At 36.0% G+C, this 11,921-nt stretch overlaps 1 protein-coding gene across 1 annotated transcript; it reads left to right on the plus strand.

Annotated features, from left to right (window-relative positions):
• Positions 1-1,080: 1,080 nt before the first annotated feature.
• Positions 1,081-11,849, plus strand: mtif2 (mitochondrial translational initiation factor 2). The gene is made up of 14 exons (XM_084129734.1): positions 1,081-1,222; positions 1,847-1,994; positions 2,153-2,279; positions 2,915-3,086; positions 3,182-3,342; positions 4,148-4,324; positions 4,512-4,651; positions 5,763-5,887; positions 5,993-6,197; positions 7,127-7,379; positions 9,551-9,691; positions 9,906-10,070; positions 11,217-11,357; positions 11,458-11,849. The coding sequence occupies exons 2-14, from the start codon at positions 1,857-1,859 to the stop codon at positions 11,628-11,630; spliced, it is 2,118 nt and encodes a 705-aa protein (XP_083985860.1). The 5' UTR covers positions 1,081-1,222; positions 1,847-1,856; the 3' UTR covers positions 11,631-11,849.
• The last annotated feature ends 72 nt before the right edge of the window (positions 11,850-11,921 follow it).

An 11,921-nucleotide genomic window follows, 5' to 3' on the forward strand; every position in this document is an offset into this window, starting at 1 on the left:
TCTGACTACTGTATATTACAGTCATTTTTCCTATCCTGCAGAATAGTGTGTCTGTGTTTTGTTGTTTATTTTTAGCATAAATGCACCTAGTATTTGTTAAAACCAGTAAATATCTCAAGTACCTGTGTATCTTGCTTTTTATCTAATTGTATCATGTTTTCCTTCTAAATTATGAAAACTGCAGTTTTGTTTGCTCATATTGTGGTGCTTTGTGTTCATGTTTCCTGCATTTGTTAGCAGAAGTGATTTGAAACATAAATAAAAAATTGTATGATTTTTGATTAAATAAAAAACAACTTTACTGTAAGACAAAATGTGGTTTTAGGGGCGTTTGGTGGTTCAGAAATCCTCAATTAAAAGTCAGTATATTGGACATAGTTTGATTGTATCTGAAGTACAAATAGAAATCTACCGAGCAGAAACAAACAAACAAACATTAATCTCGCAAGACTGATTGGTTCGTCCGGAGCAGCGCTGAGAAAAGTAACAAGTAGGCTACTTGCTTATTCGAGATTCAAGTATTTGACATAGTTGAAGGTTTTGCATTGCCAAAGCATTGGTAACATTAAATTAGATACATATTTACACACATTTTCAAATAATAATAAAAAAAGTTTAATAAAATAAGAAGGAAAAGGCAAAAAAAAAATATATATATATATATATATATATATATATAGGCTACAATGGTTTCAGAATCAGAATGAGATTGATAGCTATGCTAATGCTCAAGATAATAATTGTCTTGGTGAAACGTCCAGTAGGCCTATACAGAAAAAGCTTTTATAAATAAATATAAAACGAATATAAATATTCTACAAGATAAATAAGATGTAGCCTACATGTACACAATAGACAAGATGTGAAATATTAAAAATATGTATGTATACAAAGATGTGTTAAAAATATACTGTGTTGGGTATTACACATGTTTTATTACAAATGTTTCTGAGCATTTTATGCATGATAACAGTTAATTTTACGCATATTCTATGTCTATATGTTTTTTGAGCTCCATGGACTGTGGATTTTGTCGCCACCGCGTGTTTGTGTGTGTGTGTGTGTGTGTGTGTGTGAACTGCAGTCTGCGCAATACATTGTGGGATACACTGTCATGGCGGCGCCCATACAGCAGAAATGACATCTGACTTGAGATATTTGCTTAAACTGATTTTATCTTCTCGTCTCTGCTTTCAAGTCTGTATACTGAATGAATTCAGCGGTGAGTGTATTTTTTCTTGTTTAGTAAGTTTTTGTAAGTAAGTTTCTCACATGCAGGAAAATAATTTGGTAATCTGCCTTGAGCTACTGTAATATAATGTCAGCATTATAGATATATGGAAAGATACAACAACTACCTTGGTATTACCATGTTTTTATGAAGAAGATGGTGATGATGATGACATTTATCATGGTAATACCATTTTATTTGAACATATATTTGTCATGTACCATGGTAATACAATATGGTGTTCTTTAATTTGGCTCGTGTAACTTACCATGTTAATAAAATGACAAATAAATATAGTAATCATTAAGTACCATTGCATTTATCCAACTTTCATGGTATTATAGCATCTATGAACCATGGTATCAAAGTACAAAGTGAGTAATCAACTTTAGTATTAGATTAATTTGTTTTATGATAACATTTGCATGTTATTACAAGTTATTTAACTAATACTGCTATTCATGATACCTCTCATCATTTTAAAAGTGTTTTGTCTTCTAAGATATGGTGCAATTGTTAATTGTAGTCATTGTACTGACCTTGTCCTGGATCAATGCTATATTTTCATATTCATTGTTCGAATATGAACTGCAAAGCTTTTTTTATTTTTATTAGAAAATCTGTAATGAAGCGGATAGCAGGCTTGATTGGCAGGACTGCGTTGTCCTGTTGGCATCATGGGAGTCCACGTCTTCCCCCTGCCTGGGTCCCTGGACCCCCGTCATCCTCCTGCCTTCAGGTCCGACACCTGGCTGCAAAACAGGTCAGCCTCAAAATGTTGAATCCTTCACTAATGCTTATCAGAAGGGTCACAGCAGTCCCACGTAGATCACAAGATTAAGATTACAGCACAAAGCAGATTGTTTGGATGCCTTGTGTGCATGTGGTGAGCAGAACATGTTGCGTTTGTTTTACTATAAGGGCCAATTCAAAGGTGAGAAGTTCAAATCGAAACCAGTGAAGCCAGAGAAACAACAGAAGCAGGAGGTGGAGATCAAACAGAGGATGACTGTGGCTGAACTCGCCAAGGCCATGAATAAAGACATTGGTGAGTGTTGATCTAAATCACATGAGCTTATGATCGAGTTTCTGTCTCTTCAAGCTGTATATATATACATCATGACAACATGTTTTTAAAAAAGAAGTCTCTTATGCTCACTAAGCCTATGTTTGTTTGATGAAAAATACACAAAAAACAGTGATCTTGTGAAATATTATTACAGTTTTTAAGAACTGCTTTCTTTTTTAATACACTGGAGGTCAAAAGTTTGGAATAATTACCAAGGCTGCATTTATTTAAATAAAAAAATTACCATTTAAAATAACTGTTTTCTATTTGAATATATTTAAAAATGTTATCTATTCCTGTGATGGCTAAGCTGAATTTTCAGCATCATTACTCCAGTCTTCAGTGTCACATGATCCTTCAGAAATCATTCTAATATGATGATTTGCTGCTCAATATTTTTTTTTAATTATTATTACCAATGTTGAAAACAGTTGTGCTGCTTAATACTTTCAGATGAATAGAAAGTAAAATAAATAAAAATAATGTACAATGTAACATTGTAAAAGTCTTTACTGAGACTTTTGATCAATTTAGTGCAATTTCATTTCTTTTTCTGAATGTCCCCAAATGGTGATCATCACAGAGGTTATTTCTGTATTGTTCCCCCTCTTTAGATCACGTCTATGAAGCCCTGCTCAACACAGAAGTCGATCTGGACGAGTTGGAGCCCGACACACTACTGGAGGAGAAATGGATAAAAGAGGCAGTAAAGAGATCGGGAATGAAACACAAATGGGCCAAACTGGTTGAAACCAAAGTCAGAGAAAACAAAGATATCCAGAAAACGTGAGGATGATTTTAATAATACAGCTGTCTGACTTTTGTATAATTTTCTACAAGTATAATTTTCATAAATTCCTAAAACCTGTTTGAATTGTCAGGCCTCCCCCAGATCCCGCTCAGTTAGTCCCTCGAGCTCCAGTGGTGACCATCATGGGTCATGTAGACCATGGAAAGACCACTCTTCTGGACAGCCTGAGGAAGAGTCAGATCGCTGCTCAGGAGGCGGGAGGAATCACGCAACACATCGGAGCGTTCCGGGGTACTGAACTCAACAACATATCACTGCCATTTAACATTTTCTGGTTATTCTCAGAAACCCTGTGTTGTGTGAAAAATTTCAGTGTTTGAATAAAGCAATTAAATAATATCTTGTTTTCACTAAATATGGGTGAAAAATAAGTTGACAGTGAATTTTGTCACAACAGTTTTGGTGGGGAAAGAATTGAACATTAACTGCCACAGCTTGCTAAAGTCACACAAAAACAAATTATCTATTTTCAAAGTAAGTATTTGACTAAGTATTTAGTGATGGGAAAAGGCTTAAAGGGATAGTTCACCCAAATATTCTGTCATCATTACTCACTCTCATGTCGTTTCAAACCCGTTTCAAAGACTTTAGTTCATCTTCAGAACTCAAATGAAGATCTTTTTGATGAAATCTGAGAGATTACTGTCCCTCTATTGACAGCTACGCAACTACCACTTTGACGCTTCAAAAAGTTCATAAAGAGATCGTAAAACTAATCCATATGAATTTTGGTTTTGCCCAAATTTTCCGAAGAGACTTGATCGCTTTATATGATAAACAGATTGAATTTAGGGTAAAAAATAAGAATGGTAAATTTTGGATTCATGGTGACTTTAAGGATGTAAAAAAATAATGAATCATGAATATTAATGCTTGGGTCTATATTAATGCTAGGGTTAAACTTAAAGACGAAATGCAGATTTCCTTTGAAAACAAGCGCTTCTTTCCCAAGATTACAGTATGTACTTTCCTTCAGACAAATGCCATGTTTGGCATCCTCTGGACTTGTGATAAAATGAGTCTGTGTCCTGTTCAGTTCAGCTGCCCTCGGGTGAAAAGATCACTTTTCTGGACACACCTGGTCATGCAGCGTTTTCTGCCATGCGGGCGCGTGGAGCCATGGTCACTGACATCGTCATCCTGGTGGTGGCAGCCGATGACGGTGTGATGAAACAGACAATTGAGTCCATACAGCATGCAAAAAAAGCCAAAGGTAGTTGCAATTTAAAAATGTAATTTTATATTAATTTATTTATAATTATATTCATTCATTTATTAATTTTGGATTAGCTATACATTATTATATATATATATATATATATAAATTACATTTTGAGATCCAGCTGGAGTTGTTTTGTTTATTGTGTGTATGAAAATTCAGTGTGTGTTTTTATCTGCAGTGCCGATCGTTGTCGCTGTGAATAAATGTGATAAACCTCAGGCTGACCCCCACCGTGTGAAAGAGGAGCTTGTAGGACATGATGTAGTCTGTGAGGAGTTTGGTGGGGAAATACAGGCCATCCACGTGTCCGCATTAAAGGTACAGTGGTCCTGCCTTATATTTGAACTTCTCTTATGCCACCCTTAAATGCCATGAATTCAAAATTGAAGTTTTTTGGCTTTTAGTATGAACATGTTAGACTTACTGTTATCTATAAGCTAGTGGGCTCCAAAACAATGACAAAATACGCATTTATATAGAAATAAGCATTCAAAACTTACAGTCTCTCACTTTCGCCAATATGGATCATTGATTTTGATGACATCACTCTGCACTTCAGCTTCTCATCAGATTTTCCATCCAATCAAATGCTCTCTACAATCTGAAGCTCCACCTCCTACATGATAAATAGATGCTAAAGCTGCGGCGGTCATTTGTTCACTCATGTACTACCTCTACATAACACATAGTGCACTAAATAGGGAATGTGTAACGCTATTGACTGTTTTTAAAAATGGGAGGAGCTATTTGACATATCCCGCCCTCTCTTCCTGTTTCAGAAATTACGTCAACACATTGAATAATGCTGGCGTGTTTCAAGGCACTTCAGTGGGCCTTTAAAAATATTTAATGTCACTGGATGAAATGTCACATAATAGCAAAATATCAAACCTAGCAGCATCTTAAGCAAATGCTGTACGAGCTTTTCTCAGAAATCATTTCACCTTTTTGAGCCATTTTTGCTATGACGGTTAACCAACTGTCAAGGTGATTGTTTGTAAATGTATGAAGTTAGTTCTAGCAGAGTAACCACAGGTGTAGTTGTTCTATATAAGGTGTTCTTATAACATGTGACAACCAGAAAGTGTCCAAGCATTTGTCTTCATTTTGAACAGTATACATTTTTAATCATGTAAATCCCAAGAAACTTCTTTTTGTAAAACATCTTGCATGAAAATTGGGCTGTATTATATATATTTTTTAAATAAATGCCACTTTTGATATATTTTAGTGTCTAATGCAATAACATTTATACTTTTTTGCCGTTGCTTAGCTGTCTAAATATTTTTGGGGTGTCTGGGGGTTTGTCAGGGTGTATTTTGCTCACTCTTCAATCCATATGTAGTTGTGTGATGGTAGTACCTCATCACATGATATTGGAATATTCATATGTGAACATGGCAGCATTTAGAGTGTCATTTCTCTGCAGGGGGACAATTTATTAGAGCTGGCCGAAGCCACGGTGGCACTGGCAGAGGTCCTGGAGCTGAAGGGTGACCCCACAGGCCTGGTAGAAGGGACGGTCATCGAGAGCCGCACAGACAGAGGCAAAGGGTGAGTGTAAACAAGACCTGTCCTCACAGCGTCAGAGATTAATAAGAACTACACTCATATCACTGCCATCAGGGCATCAGTCACATCAGCTGTTGTGTTTCACAGGCCTGTTACCACGGCCATCATCCAGCGTGGCACTCTGAGGAAGGGCTGTACGCTGGTGGCAGGAAAGTGCTGGGCTAAAGTGCGCTTCATGTTTGATGAACACGATCAGGCTGTGAGTGAGGCCGGGCCCAGCATCGCTGTGGAGATCGTGGGGTGGAAAGATCTTCCCTCTGCTGGTGAGGAGATCCTGGAGGTGGAATCAGAGGTATCCTTGAGCTTGTGTTTTTAAAGAGCCATATTCTACACTTTTGTAGCATTTTTTTTTTATCTTAAATGTTATACACTACCGGTCAAAAGTTTGGAATGATTAAGATTTTTTAATCATGTATCGGAAAAAAAAGTCTCTTATGCTAACCATGTTTACATTTGTTTGATCGAAAATACAGTAAAAACAGTATTATTGTAAAATATTATTACAATTTAAAAGAACGTTTTTTTATTTTAATGTTTTCATCATTACTCCAGTCACATGATCCTTTAAAAATCATTCTAATATGCTGATTTGCTGCTCAAGAAAAAAATCCTATTATTATCAGTTGAAAACAGTTTATTTTGAGGATTATTTGATGAATAGAAAGTTCAAAAGAACAGCATTTATTTGAAATATAAATCTTTTGTATCATTATAAATGCCTTTACTGTCACTTTTAATCATTTTATTGCATTATTTCTGAATAAACGTATTTCTTTCCTTTTTTATTTTACTTACCCTAAACTTCTGAATGGTAGTGTATCATAGTTTCTACAAAAATATTAAGCAGCGCGACTGTTTTCAACATTGATAATATTGCTTCTTGAGCAGCAAATCAGGATATTACAATGATTTCTGAAGGATCATGTGACACTGAAGACTAGAGTAATGATGCTGAAAAATTAAGCTTTACCATCACAGGAATAAATTACATTTTAAAATAGAAAACAGTTTATTTAAATTGTAATAATATATTATATATAATATTACAGTTTTACTGTATTTTTAATCAAATAAATACAGCCTTGGTGGCCTTAAAAGTCTCCTTTCAAAAACATTTAAAAGATCTTAATGATTGCAAACTTTTGACTGGTATTGTAAATGATAGATGTTATGGCTGGCTAACCTCCACACTGGCGTAGTTCACATGGTTTGTCCTCTTAGCAAAGGGCCCGTGAGGTGGTGGAGTGGCGCAGCTACATGGAAGAGCAGGACAAGCTGAAAGAAGAGCAGCAGGTCATCGAAACCAAGCAGAAGCAGCATGACGACAGCTACAAGAGAGAGCGGGAGAGCATGGCCCATCTCACCTGGAGACAGAGGAGGGCGGCCATGTACCGGGCCAACAAACACAAACTCATCCACCGGGCCAGTGAGAAAACTGACATGGAGGAACTCACGCTGCCCGTGATCATCAAAGGTGAGATGATGATCCTTCATTTCACCAGGGCTGTTGACAATAAGAGCAAGTGAAAAATATATTTTTATTTCTAAATAACCTTTATTGTGCACAGTTTATATATTGCCTAAATTATTTTTAAATTAAATGTAATACATTTCTCAGTCTCTGAAATGCAACAAAGTTGAATAGGTGGGAAACAGTAATGAAAGCAGCGACAAATCTTCCATAATGTGACGTACATCCGAGTGAAACGGATTATTGAAAAAGAAAAAATGTTGGACGGTATTCAATCCATTGTTTGGATAGAGGTAGTGTTGCTTTCGTCAACGAAAATTATGACGAAATATTGTCGTCAACGAACCGTTATCACCTGACGAAAACGAGACGAGACGTAAATGCTGGTCATGTGACGATGACTAAAATACATGTATAATGCAATATCGTTGACGAATAAAAACGAGACTAAATGTGATTTACACAATAAAAACTATGCTAAAATGTTTCTTCATTTTCGTTGACCAAAACGAGACGAGACGAAATGTTATAACGTCATGACGAATGAGAGAGTTGTGCGTGAACCCAGCTTTGTCAGCTTTAAATTCTGGTTTGCGATCTGGTCACCCGACCCGATTATCAGCGAATTTAACAATATTACTCCATTAGTTATTCCATTAAAATGTCTCATTGGTATATTTGACACATTCATAATCATTACTTTTGCCGGTTCTTTGTGACAGCTGTTATGTGCGTTATTAGCAGTGTCTCTGGTTACATGAACGCGTCACCGCATCAGCACCAGAACATGGAGATTTTATTTTAGAGAATAATCGCACAACCTATTCAATATTCTAGAATTAAATAAACTAATCGAATATCCAAAAATCGTGACTCATCCCTGCATGGAATCTCTTGTTTCTTTTCCCAAATCTTCACTCACGTCTCACCCATTTTCTAAAGGGATTATAAACGTGTCTTCATTGGTTTGCTTTTAATTAGGCCTATTATATTCGTATTCTTTACTGTGGTAAAGTAGAAAAACACTGTAGGACAGATAGCCTACATTTGTACTTGCATGTCAAATTATTTTTAACACAGTTTGTGCTTGTTATATTAGACATAGGGCGCGTCAAGTTTAGTTGTAAAGCGCGTTTCACACGCGCGGGTGATTTTTAGTTTCACTTTCTCTGGCAGCGCAATCTCAAACATAGCCTAAATATCTCGCCCTTGTGGAGGATAAAATTCGCTCTTCAGACCAATTTACATCAAGTAGAAAACACGAAGATATCATAAAGAGATCGATGGTCTCTTTCCTGCTCGTGTCCCACATCCCTCTCAAAGCGCAGAGTGGTAGGCTATCACGCGTCTTTGTGTGGAAATATAAAACGAGTTTTTATTTTTTTAAATAACCCCCAACCACCGCCGGTAGTTGGTCCATTACCGCGGTGGTAAAAAAAACTGCCACCGTCACAGCCCTATACTAAATATAATAAGATAACCTTGTTTGAAATTCTATATTGACTGGGTTAAATAGAATTACATTACTAAAAAGAAACTAAAATACAATTTTCATTGACTAAAACTAGACTATAATGTCATCAGTTTTCGTCGACTAAAACTAGACTAAAATGTCATCAGTTTTCGTCGACTAAAACTTGACTAGACTAAAAAGAGTATGAACGTGACTAAAACTAATAAAAACTAAAACGAAAGCTTGACACAAAGACTAGACTAAAACTAAAATTAAAACAGGCCGCCAAAAACAACACTAGATAGAGGCAGATCTGAATTTAAAGTAGCAGGGTTTAAGCGGACTAAATGATTGGAGAAGACTGTCATATGTTATTTTACTGAAAGATGACATTTTGATTAAAAATTATGCTAACACTTTATTTTGATTAGACATTGATTCTACTAACTATAAGTAACTTCAGAACTACGTCAACTTATTCTACTAACCCTAACCTAACAGTCTACTAATACTCTAATGAGAGCTTACATGTAGTTGCAAAGTTACTTATAGTTAGCAGAATGTCTAATGTGGACCATTAAAATAAAGTGTTACCTTCTATTTCACTGTGACTTACCGGTAATATTATATCATGATGGACAAAATGAAGTTCCTCCCTGTATTATTTTATTCAGAATGCTAAGAATATATTGTGACCGGCTGCACTCGTCTGATTATTTAGGTGATGTTGACGGCTCAGTGGAGGCTATTTTGAACATCCTGGAAAGTTATGATGCTGGTGACCAGTGTCAGTTGGATGTGGTACATTTTGGTGTGGGCGACATCTCAGAAAAAGACATCACCTTGGCAGAGACGTTCTCAGGTAGGCAAGTTGGCGGTGTGCATTAACTCGTTCATTTTATATATATATATATTAGTTCACATATACAACACTGGTGGGCTTTGAAGTCTAAAAGGTTGAGACACTAATTTGGAGCCCTTGAATTGACTGCTACTGTTGTCATTATTTGTTTGCCTTGTTAAAGTGTCAGGCTTGGTCATTTTCTTGTATTCTCTTTTTCTCCATCATTGGTCAGGTATCATATATGGGTTCAATGTTGATGCAAATAAATCGATTCAGCAGATGGCTGCTAAGAAGGACATTCCCTTACGATTACACAGAGTCATCTACAAACTCATAGACGAACTCAAAGACGACTTGAGCAGCAAACTGTCCCCAACCACAGAAGAAAATATCATTGGTGAGTTTAACTTTAATATCACACATGTTGATTTTAACATTGAACTTTGATCTATTAACATCATGTGCTGGAAATCATTTACATAATTTGATGTACTGGGTCAAAAATGACTGGCCTTTTAAATTGCTTGTCAATCTCTCATTATGATATTATAATCACCAAATACTGGATTTAATATTTTTGTCAACTTGTTTTCTTTCAATTGAGACATGTTTTGTACTTCCTTTTTGAAATGATTGAGCATTTGCTCTGAGTGTTTGAGTAAAAAAAATCACTCAAGCTTATTCACATCATAAAATCTCAGATCAATGAGGCCTACGATCAATCGGCTCCAAAAAGAAATACAAACGTCTTTGTTAAACCATTATAAGCCATGATTCAAGCCAACCAGCCACGAGGTGAATCATAACATTACAAACTCTTTTGGTGCATTTTGCTCTTTGATTGGTGGAAATTTCTGTACAGCATCATGGTTAATGTAGTTTTTCACCACGAATTACGCTGTTAACCATGATTATTTTGAAAAAAGTTTTTAAATGATGCAGGCTAACGGCTTCAACAGAAGTAAATTAACAACCTTGAAGCTCACAGCAGGTCTGTCTTTAAAGGATTATAAGTTATTGTTAAAAATCAGTTTCCTTATGGAGAAATTGAATGGAGTTTTTACTTCTGGCACCCGACTGTTGCATTCTTTTACCCGGTGTCAGTAAGTTTTAGTCCAATGAGATAACATTAACTAGCATTTTCGGTAAAAAGACAATCTTATCTCGGGTCAAAATGACCGGAACACAACCAGACAGTTAAAGGTTCATTCTTTAGCTCATGAAGCCAACATTTGTGGGTGGACTTCACCAGTCATTTTCCCCTGATGCCCAGGCTCAGATATAATCTACAGATTTTCTTGCACTGATTTTGATCTGTAAAATGAGATTTAAATATCATAAAATGTGTTAAATGGAGATGCAAGTGCTACAGACACATTGGTAACTGAAAGCATGATCAATTAGTCAAAAACGCTTCTGTGATGTGAATGTCAAAGTTCTGCTGATAAGTCATTGACTAAAACAAACTAGTGCTTTGTATATTAAAAAAAGAGGTTATTTGTCTTTCTTGCCCATGAATGTTTCTTTTCCCCTCACGCTTCAGGCGAGGCCTCAGTTCTGGCCACGTTTGATGTGACGGTCGGGAAAAAGAAGATCTCAGTGGCTGGCTGTAGAGTTCAGAAGGGCTTTCTGGACAAAAAGATGAAATTTAGACTTATTCGAGGGAGAGAGATTCTCTGGGAAGGTAAACCAGTGCATCAGTACTGATAAACGCCATGATTATGACATGTTAAATGCGTGTGCTGTTTGAATTGATTTCTCCATGCGTTTGTTTCCTCCTTCAGGATCCCTGACAACAATGAAACATCTGAAGGATGATGTTCAGACAGTGAAGACAGGCATGGATTGTGGCCTTTCTTTAGATAATGAGGAGCTACAATACAAACCTGGGGATGAAATTGTTTGTTACAGCGAATCTGAGTTGAAACAGAAAATATCTTGGGATCCAGGATTTTAAGGGACTGTGATTGGCGCATCAGTATACTGTACTGTATACATGAGAATGCAAAAGCTGTAACTAAATTTGCTATAGCAACCCTACACCTTCACCAACAGATAATAAATAAAAAAACAGGAAAATTTGATGGACTTCATTTTGACTCCATATAAGGACTGAACTAAGTGTACATAATGTGTTTTATAATGTAAATAAAAAATGAGGAAGAGTCATGTTTTCAAATTTTGTTCTTTGAAAGGTATGATTTTCATGGTGGCTTTTCTTTACAAAGTAAATATTTCAACCTTTATC

This window comes from Abramis brama, assembly GCF_963993115.1.
Source record: "Abramis brama genome assembly, chromosome: 11".
NCBI classification, from domain to species: Eukaryota; Metazoa; Chordata; class Actinopteri; order Cypriniformes; family Leuciscidae; genus Abramis; species Abramis brama.